Raw genomic sequence first — 20,382 nt, forward strand, 5'->3', positions numbered from 1 at the left:
GCAAGAAAATCCTAACCAAAACAAATTATTAGGTATATCATAGTAAAAATGTGTATTAATGAAGAAAAAAGCAAAGGTCTTAAAAGCAACAAAAGAAAGTAAAATCTTGGAGAGTGGTGCTGGGAGTCTCGTGGGCGCGGTGCTGTTACTCACAGTCAGGCGGCAGCACAGCACACTGCGCCTTAGCAGACCCTGCCACCACAGCCCTTGCACTGGCACATCCACCCTCGCTCGCTCTGCTCTTCCTCCCTTTGCTAGCTCACACCATGGCTGATCAGCTGACTGAATAGCAGGTTGCTGAATTCAAGGAAGCTTTCTCCCTATTGGATAAAGATGGTGATGGCACCATCACAACAAAGGAATTAGGAACTGTCATGAGGTCACTAGGTCAAAACCCAACAGAAGCTGAGCTGCAGGATATGATCAACGAAGTGGATGCCAATGGTAATGGCACCACTGACTTCTCAGAATTTTTAACTATGATGGCTAGAAAAATGAAAGATACAGATAGCGAAGAAGAAATCCGTGAGGCATAACGAGTCTTTGACAAGGATGGAAATGGGTACATCGGTGCAGCGGTTACATCATGTCATGACAAACTTAGGAGAAAAGCTAACAGATGAAGAAGTAGATGAAATGAGCTGAGAAGCAGATATTGATGGTGACAGACAAGCCAACTATGAAGAATTCGTACAAATGATGACTGCAAAATGACCTACTTTCAACTACTTCCCCCCCTCCGAAGAATCAAATTGAATCTTTTACTTACCTCTTGCAAAAAAAAAAAAAAAAAAGAAAAAAGTTCATTTATTCATTCTGTTTCTATATAGCAAAACTGAATGTCAAAAGTACCTTCTGTCCACACACAAAATTTGCATGTTTGGTTAGTGGTCCTGTCCCCTAAAGATCAAGCTATACATCAGTTTTACAATATAAATAACTGTACTACCTTAATGATAAGGAAGCACTTGGTGGACTCCTTAAAGTTCCATTTGCTAATGATTAATACAATGTCTGGGCTGGTCAGTTTTTCATGCATGCAGCTTGACAACTGAGCATAGTCAAGCATTTGTATTAAAATTGAAAAATGAAAAAACGAATTCAAAACCTAAAAAAAAAAAAAGAAAGTAAAATCTTCAGAAATAAGTGAAGATTTTTAAATATACAATTAATATCAAAAGAACTACACTTTTATGCCTAGTATTTAGGAAATGAAATTTCAGGAATACTGTAATAGTGCTAAATAACCAAAGGCCTAAAAGCAAACATCAAAGTTATGACCTGTGTGGAAAACCACAAAGCTTTAGATAATAAGGACCAAATGAAAGGTAAACATGTCCATAAATTATAATAAAGATTTAAATTAATCCTAAATAGAACCACAGACTCAGTAGAAAAAAAATTAAATTCCAGCAAGATTTTAGGTTATTTTTTTCTCTGATGAACACTGACAAACTTGGCTTCATTTAGAAAATGCAAAGAGGAAAAAGCAGCTAGTTTTGTGAAAAAACAGCATCAAATTATAGTAAATAGTGTGCATTTGAGGACAAATAATAATCAATGGAGTCCAGAAAGAGTTCTACACATACACTGCTATTTAACTCCTAACAAATGCAATAGAAAAAGGAAACAAATTGCAGTTGTACTAAGTCAACTAAATATCCATTAGGAAAGCATCAAATCCTGACCCCCATACTTCAAACCATATCCCCAAATAAATTCCAAATGGACAAGAGATCTATAACATGAAAGGCAAAAACAAAACAAAACAAAGCAAAAAAACACTTTTGGAAAAATTATCTTCATACCTTTGAGGTATGTTAGAATTTTTAAATCAAGTTTATTGGTTCAGTTTAGATATACAAAGTGAGCACATTCATCATAAGGAGTTTGAATCAGTACTATAGATTCCTTTTCCCCCCAAACTCCTCCCCTCCGTTCAATCCCTCCTTCCCACCTTACTTACAAGGCTTTGTTTTCATTTTATCCTTTTCCTTTCCTTCCTTTCCCCTCCCTAGTTCCTCTTTCCTTGTGAACAATTTCTTCCTATTTCACAGTATCTACTGTACATTTTGGTCCTTATTTACTCGTTCAGTTTCTCATGCCCAGGAGACAATGCAACATTTACTCTACATACGTGTCCGATTTATTTCACTTAATATATTTCACTTAATATAATGAGTATGGTCCCAAAGTGCAATCATTTACCTAGAAATGTCTCAAGTTTATCCTTCTGTTAAGATTATGACACAAAGAACTTTAAGCCATAAAACAAAGAACAAAAAGGCAAAACTGAGCTAGGTATGGTTAGCTCATGCTTTTAGGCCCAGATACAGTGGAGGCTGAGATGAGATCACTGGAGCCCAAATTTAAGAGCATCCCAAACAACACAGTAGGACCCCGTACCAAAATAAGAAGATAAACTCAAGCAAAAAAAAAAAAAGGAAAGAGAAAAGAAAATTGGACAATATGAATATTTTATTTATAAAACAAAAAAGATGAAGAAAGTGAGGGCCGGCAAGATAGCTCAGCGGTCTAAAGCACCTGCTTAGGCAAAATTTAGGCAGGTGCAGGGGACTGCAGTTTGATCTCTGGCACCACATACCATGCCAGCCTTACCCTCAGGGTGAGCCAGCCCCCTCCAAAAAAAATAAGAAAGTGAAAAGGCAAGAGAAATTATCTGTAATGCATATAAACAGATAAAACATACAATGGTGTGTATATGTGAATACATATAAAATACTGTGTACTAATTAGAAAAAAAGGATCAGTATGGTAGTATATACCGTACTCCCTCCCTTTTGCTCCTCGGCCTTCTGCCTAAAATCAAGTGTAGTACCTGTAATCTAGCACTAGGCAAGGCTGAGGCAGGAGGACTGCAAGTTTCAGTTCAGCCTGGGCAATTGAGTAAGACTGTCTCAATGGAAAAAGTGTGCAAGATATAGCTCAGCAGGAACGCCCTGCATTCAACCCTTAGTCTCACCAAAATCCACTAGAAAAAAAAAAAAAAGAAAGGCTGGTGGACACCTGGGAGGAAGCATCATCAGGCTCTCTTCCGACTGCCGTCATGTCTAAGTCAGAGTCTCCCAAGGAGCCCGAACAACTACGGAAGCTCTTCATCGGAGGGCTGAGTTTTGAAACAACTGATGAGAGTCTGAGGAGCCACTATGAGCAATGGGGACCACTCACAGACCGCATGGTAATGAGAGACCCGAACACCAAGCGTTCCAGGGGTTTTGGGTTTGTCACTTATGCCACTGTGGAGGAGGTGGATGCAGCCATAAATGCAAGGCCACACAAAGTGGACGGAAGAGTTGTGGAACCAAAGAGAGCTGTCTCAAGAGAAGATTCTCAAAGACCAGGTGCCCACTTAACGGTGAAGAAGATCTTTGTTGGTGTCATTAAAGAAAATACTGAAGAACATCACCTACGAGATTATTTTGAAAAATATGGGAAAATCAAAGTGAATGAAATTATGACTGACCGAGGCAGTGGAAAAAAGAGAGGCTTTGCTTTTGTAACCTTTGATGACCATGACTCTGTGGATAAGATTGTCATTCAAAAATACCACACTGTGAACGGCCACAACTGTGAAGTGAGGAAAGCCCTGTCCAAGCAGATGGCTAGTGCTTCTTCCAACCAAAGAGGTCGAAGTAGTTCTGGAAACTTTGGTGGTGGTCGTGGAGGAGGTTTTGGTGGCAATGACAGTTTTGGTCGCAGAGGAAACTTCAGTGATCGAGGTGGCTTTGGTGGCAGCCATGGTGGGGGTGGATATGGTGGCAGTGGAGATGGCTACAATGGATTTGGTAATGATGGAAGCAATTATGGAGGTGGAAGCTATAATGAATTTGGCAATTACAACAGTCAGTCTTCAAATTTTGGACCCATGAAGGGAGGAAACTTTGGAGGCAGAAGCTCTGGGCCCTCCGGTGGTGGAGGCCAATATTTTACCAAACCACGAAATCAAGGTGGCTATGGTGGCTCCAGCAGCAGCAGTAGCTGTGACAGTGGCAGAAGGTTTTAAACACTTCCAGGAAACAAAGCTTAGCAGGAGAGGAGAGCCAGAGAAGTGAAGGGAAGCTACAGGTTACAACAGATTTGTGAACTCAGCCAAGCACAGTGGTGGCAGGGCCTCGCTGCTACAAAGAAAACATATTTTAGACAATACTCATGTGTATGGGCAAAAAACTCGAGGATTGTATTTGTGACTAATTGTATAACAGGTTATTTTAGTTTCTGTTCTGTGGAAAGTGTAAAGCATTCCAACAAAGGGTTTTAATGTAGACCTTTTTTTGCACCCATGCTGTTGATTGCTAAATGTAATAGTCTGATCATGATGCTGAATAAATGTGTCTTTTTTTAAATGTGCTGTGTAAAGTTAGTCTACTCTGAAGCCATCTTGGTTAACATCCCCAACAGTGTGAAGTAGAATTCCTTCAGGGTGATGCCAGGTTCCATTTAAAATTTCTTTACAATTGCTTGGTTAAAGAAGTCATTGTCTTCAGAAACCTTGGTGTAGCTGAACTGACAGTTACTGTTGTGACCTCTGAATTTGACCACTGAAAAGGTCACCCAAGCAAACAGTCAGCTACTTGGTTAAAAAAATGATTGTTGGCACATCCTATATATCTAAATTTAATAATGGTACCAGATACAATGATAGATGGGATTGAAGCTGTGTATCATCCATTATCATGTGTAATCAATAAACGATTTAATTCTCTTGAATGGAAGAAAAAAACAGGAAATCACACACAAAAATAGTACTTAAATGGCCAATAAGGATATAAAAAGGTGGAGAACTTCATCAAAATCATGCAAACTTACTAAGTTACTACTGCCCATCTAGCAAAATAGCTAAAGTGAAAAGAACAGTAGCCTGTATTGGTAAAGACTTGGAGAGCTGTAACTCACACTGCTTGTGCACAGTAAAATACAAGGACTTGAGAAAACTGTTAATTTTCTAAAACCAGTCGCACATATATCCTATGACTCAATAACTGTACTCCTAGGTATATACCCAGGTATTCATGTGTACAAAATAAGAATGTTCAACATTTTTCATTAATAGTCTTGTATTTATAAGACTATCCAAATATCTATTTATAACAGAAAAAAGTTAATACATAAATGCTATTCTGTTCACAATGAAATATATACCAACAAAAATCTACAAATATATTGTTACATATACAAATGTACATGTATCAATGCAACAGTAACATTACCAAATTTCATAAACATAACAATGCACAAAAGAACACATGCTCATATAAATTCAACAAAAGGTATAATTTTTTAAAGGTATGATTAATATACTATGTTAAGAGACTATGATTAAACTGACTTGCTCTGGGAGCAGGGAAATAATGACTGAGAAGCAGGACAAAGAACGCCTCCAGGGTGGTATGCTGGGGTATGTGGCTGGGTGACATGGTCATGCCGTTTTTGCCAAAGTTCACTGAACCATACATTTAAAATGTATGTGCTATTATATTTAATACAAAATTGACATTTATTTATTTATTTATTCATTTATTTTGGTTCAGTGAACTTTGGCACCCTTGCTAAGCAATTCTGATGAGTTGAAACAACAGTCCACTTCAGTTCAGTCTATGGCAACCCCAGTCAACACTCACAGACTCATTAGCTGTTGAGACGTTTCCAGTTATAGCTATATTCAGGTAAACTGCTAATTTGTTCAGAAGATATCTTCAGCTTTCAGAAACTGTTCTTGAAATGTCTACTGATAGGCAGCCTTCCCAGACATAGCATCTCTCCCTCTTTCACAGCTTTACATAGTCATTCATTTACAATAGTCTGTGAAGCTTTTTCCTTTTCTCAAAAAAACAAAGCAGTTGAGGACATTTGTACAGCATCAAAGACCAAAGATTTTAGGCCTGTGGACTGATCATAGTCTCTGTGGCAACCTCTCTACTGTCAGCAGCCATGCTGTTTCTATTGAAAGCAGCCATAACAATATTCTAACACAGCTCTATTCAGAAAAACATGCAGCAAGCCTGTGTGCCACAATTTGTCAATCAGCTCTAAATCCAACTTAGATCTCTTCATGCATCCACGTCATTATAATTATTCTGAATAGTGACACTGCTATTATTAATTAAAGCTGAGACATTTTACACACGCGTTTGGGAAATACCAGTAACAACAAGAAGTATACAAATACTCCATCCTTTATTGGTTAACTAGAAAAATTCAGCTGACTAGAGCATACGCATATCAACCTATCAAGACTATGAAAAAAATGTACAAGGAACAGCAATGTTAGAATTGCAATGATTTTAATTCTGTATATTTATAATATTTATCTGTAACATACCTGGTATTCTTGTAATATGTTTCTTTAAGGTACATAATGAAAGCAACACAATTTTATGAGTGTAGTTTTTCAGTTAGTCTGGAACTGAAAATACTTAGACTACAGTATTCTATGTTCTACTTAAATTTTTTTTCTATCAATGAAATAGATAAACTGTTTTATTTACCTGTCGGTTCCTTTCATCCATTATGCGTGTGATTTGTATTTTCTTCCGCCCCATTTTCAGTCACCTTTCCTTCCTTATATTCCGAATATTTAATCCAAAAATTAATTTTCTTCAATACCCTAATGCATCATACACAGCTTCTATGATTTCAGCTTCTAATCCAAGGGCTACAGCTGAAATTTTTCTACAAGATCTAAAAGAAAACAAAAATTAGAAGATTTAAGTTATATAAATTTGCAAGCCATAAAAATGTTATGCACATTTCAAATCTACTTTTATGCTGCACACTGCATATCTAGGTAAAACTTCTGATTATATAAAATTAATAAATATGTCATTAGTTTTATTCTTGTTAAAGTAATACAATTATAATGCTTGAGGTTTTCTTGATATAAGGAAAGCAACCAAAGCCAACAATTAACTGAGATCTTTCTATGTACCAGGTACTTATCATGGACAAATTTTAGTTCACTCAGCCATTACTACATCCTGTCAAGTTAGTATTATTACCATCTCCACTTTATAAATAGGAATACTAAAATACACAGTAAGGGGCAGAAATCAGACTATGCACTCAACAGTCTGCCTCCCAAATATCTCTTAAGCATTACAGAACTACTTATATACTTCTGATGGATTTCATCCCAGAGAATAACTAATGTAGATGGTCTCCACCTGCCTTTACAAATTCTTCTTGCAAATCACCCTGGCCTCCAGCTAGTTACTATTTGTAAATCCCCAAAGACACGAACAGTGATTTTCATAATACACATTTAAATACAATAATATTTCCTTGTCGATTTAATAAACACTTTTTGGTTAGTCAAAATTCAGTTAGGCTCTCAACTGCCTGATGAAGCCAAGACCAATTTCCCTTGGTACAATAAAGCACAACAGGTCTGAGACCATGTGTGAAAGCACGTATGTGTATATTCCAAGTTGCCTTTCCTCTGAAACTAAATCTTTCAAAGTTTAAAAGTCTTCAAGGCTTTTGAAATTGCAGTTTATCTCTCTGGTAGGACTGGCAGTGATCACCTGAATGATCTGGGTGGTAGATGTTGCACTTGAAAACCCAGTGCTTTTCAAACGTACACAGGACAGGATAGGCCCAGACATGCAGGTGCACACATGCCTTTGGTGGGCAGACCAACCAGAACCCATCACACCCAGAAAGGGCCAGCCCAGAAACAGGGGCAAAAGCCACACGCCTTTGGCTGGAGGACCAAACAACCCATGACACCTAGAACAGATGGTTATACAGTGAGGCCAACAATGCAGAAGTGTCTGAAGCGAGAGTAAAGAGCTAGCAGTTAAGGTTTCCAACAGTTTGGCCCCCACATCCAGAGGCCAAGATCTGCTCCATATCCAACACAATTCCATGGCAACCCTGGCTGCAGCACGCAGCACAATTCCGGGACCTGATAAGGACACTATCACAGAGCCGTCAACTCTAGAGGTATTTTGCTACTTTTATTCTCCTTTTATTGTCTGACTTGCTATCCCTTCCCAACCTGGCTGAAAGTCCCGTATATTGTGGTTATTTTTGGTTTGACTTTTTTTTTTTTTCCCTCTCTCTCCTCTTTCTTGAGTCTACTTTTCTTCTTTGCTTGCTTCCTTTCTTTTTTAAAATTTTTTATTTGTATTTTAGGGAAGAGTCTACAGGGTGTTCAGAGTCTCACTACTAGATCAGACTCATAGTGATCCACCTGTTTACAGCCTCCCAAGAGCTGGTATTACAGGCGTGCCGAGGATGGGTCCGGTACAGCAGGTCGGCTTCCTTCCTTTTCCATTTTTTTCTTTCTTCTTTTTCTTTTTAAATATTTTATTTATTTGGTACAAGGTCTTGCTACACAGCTGGACTCACAGTGATCCTCCTGTTTCAACTTCCCCAGCGCTGGGATTACAGGTGTGTGCCACCACATCTGGTTTCTGGTGGCTGGCACAGTGTGCCTGGGGTTCCAGGACTGGCAAGGCATGCAGTACCAGGGATCAAATCTGGGTCCTTGTGCTTACCAGACAGGTGGTTAGACCACTGAGCTATCCCCAGCCCCAAAGGAGGGAGGGAGAGATTGATTCACTGATTGACTGACATTGATTTTGAGGTACTGGCAATTTAACTTGACCTTACGCATGCCAAGCAGGGGCTTATGCTGCTGAGCTATGTATCCCCAGCCCTCTTTCTTCCTTTTTTCACATTTAAGTGTTCTTACCTACCTCAACTACCTTTTGAATTTAAACTTTCAAGTGAATAAACATTGTCTCTTCCCATTCTGATTACTCCTTTACATTCTATTTCCGCTTATATTCCACAATTTCACAAAACTCATGTGATCATATTTGACCTCCAGCCTCAACTACATTTGACTCCATTCATCCCTTTATCTTGCCCTCTACCCATCTTCACACACCCAACCCCCACAAAAGAGTAGTATCACTCCACTAAGGGGAAAATTACTGCATACAAGTACACAGTACTTGAAACTATGATTACTAACTATACTTCTTTAGCCAAGATGTCATGTATGTTATAATCAGTTTTTTTCTCCTGTATGATAATGCGATTTTTATGGGGACATAATCACCACCACAAACAAGTACCAAATAATTGGGTGTTCAACCAAACAGTAACTTCGCAAACTTTACAAATTGGGAAGGTAGGTTCTTAGGATAGCTATAAAGAACCTCCTTCATATAGAGGACAAGCTTGAAGAACAGACATATCCTACATAGAAGCCACAATACTAGTGATAAAGCTAAGTGTTATGGTTCTTGTCTAGATGCTCCCCCCCCCTGCCCCCACCAAACACCTCATGCAGTCATGAGGCAGCTTCTAGAGTTTGTGATTAATTCATGATCCAATGTAGGGATTATGGGTATGCGTGCTACCCCTGACCTGGGCTGGGTAATCTGCATTAAAACGTAAGGAGGGGAGAGAGTCCGGCTAGAATCTACAACTGCTGCCCTCCCTTTGCTCTTTGCTGTTTTCCGTCTATGAACTGCTGCCCTCTTCCATGTGCTACTCTGCCTTGGAGCCAGGTGAATATGTACTGAAACCTCCACTAACTGAACTAAATAAACCTTTCCTTTCTTCATTTTGGGTGCCGGATATTTGTCCAAGCAGCAGAGGAAAAGGTAACTAAGACACTATTTATCATAATAAATTAGCAAGCATAAACAAAGAAAATAAAATAAAATTTAAAAAAGAGAAAATAGAAAATAACAAGACACAGAAACAAAATGCATCCACAGGCTCCCAAGCAAACTGGGACAAGCCCCAAGCACAATGAGATAGATAAAACTGCAAGTCAAACACTAGAACTTTGAGAAGGATTTTTTTGGGGGGGAGGGGTGTGCGCCTCAGCCTGCCTTAAGGGTGGGTCTGGTAAGGCAGGTAGAGGTGGGGTTCGAACCACAGTATCCTGTGCCTGACTGCATTTGCATGAGCAAGCACTTAAAGAACTGAGCTAACCAGCAGGCCCCCAAAATGTTGAGAAGGACTTTTTTTTTCTTTTCAAACATGGGAACTGTGAGAGAAGACAGTAAAGAAGTGAAAAAAAACAAGTTGAAAAGACTACAGAGAAAATAATCTCTAAGGTACAAAAAAGAAAGATGCTTAATATAAAAGATATTACAGAAGATACAGATGAAAGAATAGATGAGCTTAGAAAAAATGATGGGAAAAAAATGTCCAACATAGGACAAGAATGGAATCCAAACAGAAATCCAAGAGATTTACCCCTCTATTGAAAGTATATGTAAGACTGAATGAAGGAGAGGGTACAATGTCTTATCTTGAAGACAGAATTGCAGCTAGTCATCATGAAAAGAAAGATACCTTAAAAATAGCAGGAAACCATGAAAAATCAATCCAATGGCTACAAGATGACACAAAGGATAATATAAGATTGACTGGAGTCAGTGAAAAAGCTGGAGATAGCACAAATGCCCAAAAAAAACCTCTTCAGAAAAATAATGGCAGAAAACTTCCCAGGTATGGATAAAGAGTTTAACATACAAATAAGTGAGGCATATATAACACCAATCAGCCATGACCAAAATAAAACTATATCAAGACATATAATAATCAAGATTCCAGAAATTTAGCACAAGAACAGAATCCTAAAACCTGTTAGAGGAAAACAAAACAATACACAACGAAAACCCTATCACTTATACAACAAACCACTTCAGAATCAAGGCAGATTTCTCAACATAAACCTTCAAGTCAAAAAGAGTTTGGCATGAAGTATTTCAAGTCCTGAAAGAAAACAACTTCCGATCCAGAATGAAGTATTCTGTAAAAATATCACTAAAAATTAATGGAGAAATAAGATATTTCCATGACAAAGAACAGCTGAAGAGATTCATGACCATTAAACCAAACCTACAAAGCATACTGAAAGATATTCTACACAGAGATAAAAATGACCACAATTCCAAGAACAACAGAAACAAACCATCAGGCAGGACAAGCAATTAAACAGGGGAAAGCAGGGAACCAAAGACAGGAAAATATCATGAAAAACATAAACTAATACATACCAGTTTTAACATGAATGCAAATGGCCTGAATTTAGCAATCAAAATAAAACAGAATGAGTCAAAAAAACAAGATCCAACAACATGCTGTATACAATAAAAACATTTAATTTAAAAAGGAAGTCACAGACTGAAAATCAAGGAATGAAAAGCAATCCTCCATGCAATAGGAACCCAGAAAAAAGCAGGGGTAACTACTCTGTTTGCAGACAATGTGAATTTCAAATTAAGAATGATCAAGAAAGACAGAGGTCATTATATACTTGTTAGAGGAAAACTTCGAGGAAAAGACACCAGTCATGAATATGTATGCACCAAATAAGAAATCAACCATTTAAGAAAATTAATACACATGAAAACTCAACTAAGTAATAACACAATTGTAATGGGATTAATACCCCTTTGTCACAAAGAGATAGACCAACTAGACAAAAAAAATCAGCAAAGAAATGGATTTAGTAGATGTTTTCAGAGTGTTCCAGCCAACACCACCAGAATACAAATTCTTTTCAGCTGCACATGGGACATTCATTTTTTTTTTCAAAACCGGGAACTGAACTCAGGCCCTTGTGCTTGCCAAGCAAGCACTTATTCTACTGAGTCATCTCCTGGCCCAGGACATTCTCTAAAATAGACAATATACTAGCCCAGAGAACATGCTTAAGTAAATGCAAAGGAAGTGAAATTATCTCTTGCATACTATCTGACCACAGTGCAATGAAATTGGAAATTAATGGCAAAAGAAACAGCAAAAACTCCATAGACACACAGAAATTAAGTAACACTCTCCTGAACAATAGGTCACAGATGCAATTAAACAATATAACTAAACAAGGAAGCAGATACAACATGTCGGAACTTATGGGGGATGCAATGAAGGCAGTCGTCAGAGGAAATTTATAGCAGTGAATTCTCACATGAGAAAAACAGAACAAGCACAAATAAAGAACCTAATGCTGCACCTCTAATTTCTAGAAGAGCAAGATAAGCCCAAAGCCCATAAATGGGAGGAAATTATGAAGATGAGGGCAGAAATGAACACAATGGAGACTAAGAAAACAATACAAAGAATTAATAAATTGAGGAATTGGTTCTTTGAAAGAATCTGTAAAATTTATTAACCTGGGCTGGCAAGATAGCTCGGCGGATTACGTTACTGTTTAAGCAAGCACAGGCACCAGGGTTTGATCACCAGCACCACATGCTGCACCAGCCCCACCCCAGGGTGGGCTGAGCTGGCCAGAGTCCAGGCCTAGTGTCGCACGCCTATAATCCTAGCACTGGGGAGGCTGAAAACAGGAGTATTATTACAAGTCCAAGATGCATAGTGAGACCCTGTACCAAATACATTAAAAAAATAAAATAAAAGGATAAACTTTTAGCCAACCTTATCCCAAAAAGGGAAAAGACTCAGATTCATGCAATGTGAAATGACAAGGGTGAAATCAGTAGAGATTCAGTGGAAATTCAGAAGATCAATACGCACTTCAAAAGTCTTTCTGCTCACAGGATGGAAAACAGAAGAAATGGACAGATTCCTAGATATATATGAGTTACCAAAGCCAAATCAGTATGATAAAAAAAATACAGAATAACTAAATATCAAATAATGAAACTGAAAATGTAATTAAAATATTACCAATAAAGAAAAGCCCAGGTCCTGATGGATTCACTGCTGAATTCTACAAGAAATTTAGAGATGAGTTAATGCCAATACTTCTCAAACTCTTTAATGAAATAGAAAGGGAAGTAATACTCGCTAACTCATTCTTGGAGGCAAGTATTATCCTGACGCTCAAACCAAAACACGTAACTACAGGGCACTCTCCCTACTGAACACAGATGCAAAAGTCCTCAAAAACATACTAGCAGGGTAGCTGGGGAAATGGCTCAGTAGAATAATCGCTTCCCTGGCAAGCGCAAGGACCTGAGTTCAATCCCCGGCTCTGCAAAAAAAAAAAAAAAAAAAAAAAAAAGGCAAACAGAATGCAGCAAATCAAGATTATACACTATGACCCAGAGGGATTCATCCCAGGAATACAAGGCTGGTTCAACATAGCAAATCAATAAATGTAACAGTAACAGAGCAAAAGACAAAAATCACATGATCATCTGAAGAGATGGAGAAAAAGCTTTTGACTAGGCCCAACACTCATGATAAAAAAAAAAAAAAAAAAAAAAAAAAAACCATAGAAAATTGGAATAGACAATCTTTCTGGCAACCTGATAAAAGCCATTTATGACAAATAAACATCATACTAAATGGACAAAAACTTAACACTTTCATTCTATTATCAGTAACAAGACAAGGATGCCAACTATCACCACTCCTATTCTACACAGTTCTGGAAACATTAGTCAGACTAACCAGACAAGAGAGAGAAATAAAAAGAATAAGGATAGAAAGAAAAAAGTCAAATTATCATAATTCACAGGTGACGTGATACTATGCTATATAGAAAATGCCAAAACTTCACCAACAGATTTTTAGGTTTCATAACCATAGCTGGATACAAAATCAACACTCAAAAATAATTAGCATTCCTTTACACAAACAACAAACTCACTGAGAAAGTAGCCAAATCAAACAGTTCACAAGGAGCCAGGGAGATACCTCAGCAGAATAAACGCGTTCCTGGCAAGCTCAAGGTCCCGAGTTTGATTCCCGGTACCACAAAGAAAAAAATTACCTTCACAACAGCATAAAAAAAATTATATACTTAAGAATCAATCTAATAAAGGATGTAAAATATCTTTATATTGAAAATTACAGTATTCTGGAAAAGGAGATTGGACTGGATTAAAAGAAAATTGGAAGATACCCCTTACTCTCAGAGAAGAACAACCCAATATAGTGAAAATGGCCATATTCCCAAAATTATTGTATAGATTTCATGAAACGCCAATCAAAATACCACTAGCAAACCTCATGGAACTAGAGGAAACATTCCTAAAATTAATTTGGAACCAGCAAAGACCTAGGATAGCACAGAATATCAAAAGCAATTCTGGCCAACAAAGGAAAAGCAGGAAACATTACAATCCCTAACTTTTTTAAGTAGTTTTATTACACTACAAAGCTAATGTAATAAAATCAGCATGGTACTGGGGAAAAAAAAAAAAAAAAAAAAAAAAAAAAACAGACCTGAGGATCAATGGAACAGATTAGAAGGTGCAGACAAAACTGCAAACACATTCAACCACCTTATCTTTGACAAAGGGGCCAAACATGTTCACTGGAAGAAAGTCTCACTAATGAATGGTTCTGAAAAAATCTGGCCTTCCATATACCAAAGGCTAAAACTAGACCCCTATCACCACACACTAAACTGATGTCAAAATAGATCAAAGGTCTAAATATAAAAAACACTTAAAAAAAAAAACCAGAGAGCCAGGGAGATAGCTCAGAAGAGTAAGCACTTGCCTGGCAAGTGCAAGGTCCTGAGTTCAATCCCTGGTACCGAAAAAACAACAACAAAAAAACCCCAGAAACACTAAACCTATTAGAAGTGAAAATAGGTAGAAATCTCAAACATACAGGTACAGGCTGAGATTTCATGAACAAAACCCAGACTATACGGGATATACTTCAAATAATAAAGCAACAGGACCCTCATCCTTTTAAACAGCTTTTGCACATCAAAAGAAATCACCAACAGAGTGAAAGACAGTCCACAGAATAGGAAAAAAATTTTAGTCAACATTCCTTCAAAGGACTTAAATATAAATCATATAAGGAATTTTCAAAAATTAGGCCCCCAGAATTCAAAGGCCTAATCAAAAATTGGGTATCTGAAATGAATATATACTTATCAGATGAAAAAATACAAATGGCAAATAAATATATGAAGAAGTGTTCAACATCATCCATCTTTCAAGAAAATCAAATTAAAACAACACCAAGATCCCATCTCACCCCAGAAAGAATGGCTGTCATCAAGAAGTTAACCAACAGCAAATGCTGGAGACACTGTGGGGAAGATTGAACACTTCTCCACAATTGGCAGGAGGGTACAACCACTCTGGAAATTAGCAGTGAGATTCCTCAAAACATAAGGATTAGTGGCCCCATTTTACCAAGGTATTAACCTTCTAGGTTTTTCCCGGAAGAATTAAAAACATCATGTCACAACATTTGTGCACCCATGTTTATTGCAGCACAACTGTCAGAGCTAAATCTCGGAAACAACCCAAATGCTCATCCAAAAAGGAACAGATAAAAATGTGGTATTTTTATACAAAATGAGGTAGAACTGCCACAAAGAAGGATAAACTTGAAACTTTTATAGGTAAAAGGATATAACTTGAGAACATACTCATAAGTGAAATAAATCAGCCTTGCATGTGTAAACATTGTGTCCCTCTAGTTAAGAACCTGAAAGAGTGAATAACAGCTGAAATGTACAATAGATATTGTGAATGCAAAAGAAACTGTTCAAAAGGAAAAAGAAACTGGGACAGGGAAAGGGACAAAAGAAGGAAAAGTATACAAAAATAATATATTAATAATATATACTATATAGAGGCATACACAAGATAGTTAACTATACTACTTATTTCTATCAGTTTACTGAAGAGATAGGATTGTGCTTAAATTGTTTGATCAATTTTTCATGCTTATATCTCATAATCTTAGGAATCACTTAGAAGATAACCATAAGCAATAGATTAACCATTGTTACTCTATCTTAAGTTGAAAATTTTTATCATTTTTTTCCTTTAAAATAAAAAATTTGGAACTGGAGAAATGGCTCAGTGGTCTAAAGCACCTACTTGGAACAAGCTTGGCAAAGCAGGGACCGCGGTTCTAATCCCCCAGCACCACATGCCAGCCAGCCCCGCCCCCTGGTGGGCTGAGCTGGCCACACACACACACAATAAATAAATGTAAAATAAATAAATAAAATACGCTTTAAAAAAAAAAAAAAAAAAAAAAAAAATTTTTTTTTTTTTTTTTTTTTTTTTGTTCTTTTTAATTAAAAAAAAAAAAATAAAAAATTTACAAAACAAGAACTATAAAGGTATAAGAAATCCCCAAATGAGCACAGTAACAAATTTTCAAAAGAATTTCACTGACTGTACATCTATATCTACAAAACTTTAAGCACGCTATGGAAAGCCAGTGTTTGATTTAAAATGTTTTTTGCATGTGAGCCAGGGAGATGGCTCAGTGGAATAAGCGCTTCCCTGGCAAGCGCAAGGACCTGAGTTCGATCCCCGGTTCCACCAAAAAAAAAAAAAGTTTTTTGCACAAAAGCAACAGGCCTTTCACTTCTCATCACTATCAGTACTATCATCAGTGCATTATTTCTTATTTATCTTCTTTATTTTGTTTTCTTCATAAACAAAATATTAACTGCCTAATAACAATTGATAATTAACTGATTACCTACTTAACAATAAAGACACTTCCAAACACTGAACTAGAAAAAGGTCAAATAGTCAAGAAAGAAAAAGACATCATTCTTAGGGCTGGCTAAATAACTCAGCAGATTAAATAAAGTGCCTGCAAGCAGGCACAGGGGCCAGGGATTCCATCCCTGGGCCTGCCTGCCAACCCCGCCCCCCAGAGCATCCTGAGAGGGCAATTGAGACTGGGCATGGTGGTGCGTGTCTGTGATCCCAGCTCTCAGGAGACCATAAACAGGCAGATCGCTATGAGTCCGATGTAGTAGTGAGACCCTGAACACCCTGTAGACCCTTTCCTAAAAAACAAACAAACAAAAAAAAAGATATCAATTTTAATCTCAGAATTCAAAGTCTACTATAAGGAAAAGAGACTTTAATCAAATCATCACATAAATGAATATTTATCATTCAAAATTAAGATGCTCATTTATCTGACTTGAATGTGAAATTTGTGGGTCAGAAAATGTCTTTGCTAAAAATATGTCTTATATTCAAGCCTAAGTACGAGGGTATACAAGACAATCAGAAAGAAGAATGAGTACAAATGTCCCATGATGAAAGAGTAGGAAAAACTAGAGGATCTAAACAGTGTTAGAACCCAATTAAAAAAGCAGCTGTGTGGAAGAACATGTCTATTTCCTCAACAGATTGAATTATAAACAACAGAGTATGACTTACTCCAAATCAAGTTCCTAAACACATCCCTCTAACTTCCACTAGAAAACTTACCCTCCAACAGGCAAGATAAATATGTATGCACTTCACTGCAAACATATTACTGCTAATGTATACAAAATCTGGTAATTAATACCTGTGATATCCCCTATAATCTAGTGAATTATGCATTCTAGAACATAACTGGCCATTTTACTGTTGGCCATTGTACTGAAGATTGTTTCAAATCATCCTTTTGAGAAAAAACTAGAAGAGGCAATTTATTTTAAAGTGATGCAGAGCTTTCGATCAGTGATGCTTCTTAGAGCTGACTCCTAGAAGAAACGTAAAATCCAGTGTGAGAGACTGAGAAAATGAACAGCTCTTTCAGTCTATCTGAAAGTAGAGGCGAAAAAATAAGACCCACAGCCTGCCAAAAAGGAATCCAAAACACACCAGGCATCTGGAGAGACTCCAAAGGACTATACCACAGACATAAAGGTAAACCGAAAATAGTCTAGCCATGTACACTGTGGGATCTTCATCATCTCAGCCTCATCAGATTCAGAAAATCTGAGCTATCGTGGATTTTTAGCCTAGCCACATGACAGGAGCAAAAGTAAATCTTCTTAGAAGAAAGATACTATCCACAAATTCAAGTTATTATCAATCTTCATTAACAAATGCCTAGAACTTTAAAATGACCAGCAAAGACTGGGTGTAGTGGCATGCACCACAATCACAGCACTTTGGAGGCTGAAAATAGGGGAACACTATGAGTCCAATCTACATAGTAGAGACTCTGTAGACCCTGTACTAAAACACAAAAATAAATTGACTAATTAAATAAAAAATAAGGCCAGCAAAAATATGACTGAAAAATTAAGATTTTAAAAATGGCAATAGAACCAGACCTATAATACATCCACAAAAAGTGTTAACAGGAAAAGACTTAATGTAGTCAAGGAATTAAAAAAACAAGTTAATAAAAAGAAGCTTAACAGACAATAAGAAATAAATACAAGAAAAAACAATAAAAATACAATTTTGAAAACAAAGTAATTTATGTGTTGCTTTAATCCGAGGTTAGACACAGTTGGGGGGCAGGGATCAATGGCCCAGAAAACAGGAAAAAAGAAAAAAGAAAAGAAAAGCTGACTGAAATTTAAAAAATACATGAGAATAAAAAATATAGAAAACTGTGATATGGAACATGGAGGAAAAAACCAAAATACATATAAATAAAGTCCTAGAAGGACAGAAAAAATATATTGGTTGAGAGACAATATAGACATGATAGCTAAAAACTTCAAATGAGTAATCAAGCCACAGATTCAAAAAACACTACCAATCCCCCAAAAAACTAAGTATAATAAATATATTTAGGTACATCAAAGAAGGAAATGGTGGGGCTGGGGAGATGGCTCAGTGGAAGAAGCGCTTCCCTCGCAAGTGCAAGGCCTGAGTTCAATCCTCAGTTCTGCAAGAAAAAAAAAAAAGAAAAGAAAAGAAGGAAATGGGAGGGGTGTCCCCTCACAGATAGGGAGATCTTAAAAGCAGCTAAAAAATTTAAAGATTTACTTCAAAAGAGAAGAGTAAAATTAATTGCCAAGTTATTCATATAAATAATGAAGCCAGAAGACAGTGAAAGGATATCTTCAGTGCTGGGAAAAGTATCAAACTAGAATTCTATATCAAAAGGGAGGGAATACTCTTCAGAAATAACATAAAAATAGACACATCTTTAGGACAACAGAAACAGAATTTATCACAAGGAAACAGTGATGGGACTTCCTTTTGTACAAAGAAAAAGATTATCAGATACTACCTAAATATGCATCAAAAAATGAAATGTAATAAAGAGGGCAAATAAATGAGTATTTCTAACCTACAATAACCATTGTACATAATTGAGGAGGGTAGCAAATGAAGCCAAGTGTTCTAAAACATTTTACTAACTAGAAAATGGATAAATTATCATTTCCTTTATACTTTAAAAAATCAAGCACATAAATGGTAATCTCTGGGGTGATCACTGAAAGAACAATAAAAGTATGCATGGCAGAAAAGCTAAATAAAAGAGAAGAAAAAAGGAGTAACTCAAACAAAAGCAAGGAAGGAGAGATGAACAGACATCAACTCTAACAGAACTCTAGCTAAAAACAAAACCAAATACTGTGATTACAGGGAATATACCTTAGCTTTTTAGATACAGAAAGAATGAGAGTAAAAGCAGGGAGAAGACACATCATTTAAACTATAAACCAGAAGAAAGTTAGGTGTTCTAAATTTATCAGAGTAAATTTCATGTATTACATACAGAATACATGAATACAGAATACACATACATGGATACACACAGGACACTAGATCAATATAAGTTCAATTTAGTAGAAAAATGACAATTCTAAATTTGAATGCACATAACATTTACGTATCATCAGAAATCTACTCCTGAAAACTACATATAATGTGAAAAAAGCAATAGCCATGAGCTTCTTTGCTATTATTTTTTCATAGGGCAGAACTGTAATGTTACACTTTAACTCATAATCCTAAACTGTATCTCCTAAAATGTAACTAACAGAAAATGTCCATTCATAGTAGTAAGACATCATGGATAAGGGTGTAAATACTTAACAAGAGGCAGTGTTTCTCACTGGCTTCCCCACCCCTCCACAATGTAGTATTTTCTCAATATTTTTGTGTATTTATAAATTTAAGCAAAAAAGGTTAAATGTGAAAGACAATTATAAACTTATTCAAGACACAGAAGACAACAGCTCAAAGGTTTTTAGTATCTTGCTGACTGCCAGCAACATTAGAGCTGCACATTATTATTTCTGACACACAGTACAATTTCTTTAAAATCTTCACACATGATTCTAACATAAGACCAAATGTACCTCAAATGTAACTTATGACTCTTCTCAGTTACCCATTTGTTTAAATACTGTCTTAATTTTGCATACATAACAATATACTTTTCCTAAATTAACCTCAGCTGACAGACAAAGCCACGGAATAGTAAAGCCAACCCTAAAAATAAGCTATCTCAAATCCACTAGTATTACAGATTGGTTTAATGGAGCTTTCTCAGCAACTGATGGCACAATCATATCAGAATAAAGGAACAATGCATAGAAGACATGTACCAAAAATGACTACATACTGGACCATAACACTAAATCCTAACAAACTTCAAAGGACAGACATGTTGTCCATTCTTAGGAATCAACATAGAAATTGAAAAAAAAAAAAAAAAATTAACTGG

The 20,382-nt window shown here is 36.7% G+C and overlaps 2 protein-coding genes and 1 pseudogene across 8 annotated transcripts in view; 2 read left to right on the forward strand and 1 right to left on the reverse strand.

Moving 5' to 3' along the window:
- The window catches only part of LOC101577746 (heterogeneous nuclear ribonucleoprotein A1-like), a 5,635-nt gene extending 911 nt beyond the window's left edge, over positions 1 to 4,724 (forward strand). Inside the window, exon 2 of the mRNA XM_004623256.1 lies at positions 3,035 to 4,724. Coding sequence (XP_004623313.1) covers positions 3,068 to 4,024 — 957 coding nt within the window. The 5' untranslated portion in view covers positions 3,035 to 3,067 and the 3' untranslated portion in view covers positions 4,025 to 4,724. The remainder of the gene's footprint in view (positions 1 to 3,034) is intronic.
- Mef2a (myocyte enhancer factor 2A) overlaps positions 1 to 20,382 on the reverse strand; it is a 142,150-nt gene that overhangs the window by 61,859 nt on the left and 59,909 nt on the right. For all 7 annotated transcript variants that reach the window (XM_023709954.1, XM_023709964.1, XM_023709943.1 and 4 more), the window contains one exon: positions 6,507 to 6,699. In XM_023709954.1, coding sequence (XP_023565722.1) covers positions 6,507 to 6,560 — 54 coding nt within the window. In that variant the 5' untranslated portion in view covers positions 6,561 to 6,699. The remainder of the gene's footprint in view (positions 1 to 6,506; positions 6,700 to 20,382) is intronic.
- Positions 267 to 714, forward strand: LOC105741674 (annotated as a pseudogene).

Source organism: Octodon degus, unplaced genomic scaffold (genome assembly GCF_000260255.1).
Source record: "Octodon degus isolate 3935 unplaced genomic scaffold, OctDeg1.0 scaffold00002, whole genome shotgun sequence".
Lineage (NCBI taxonomy): Eukaryota > Metazoa > Chordata > Mammalia > Rodentia > Octodontidae > Octodon > Octodon degus.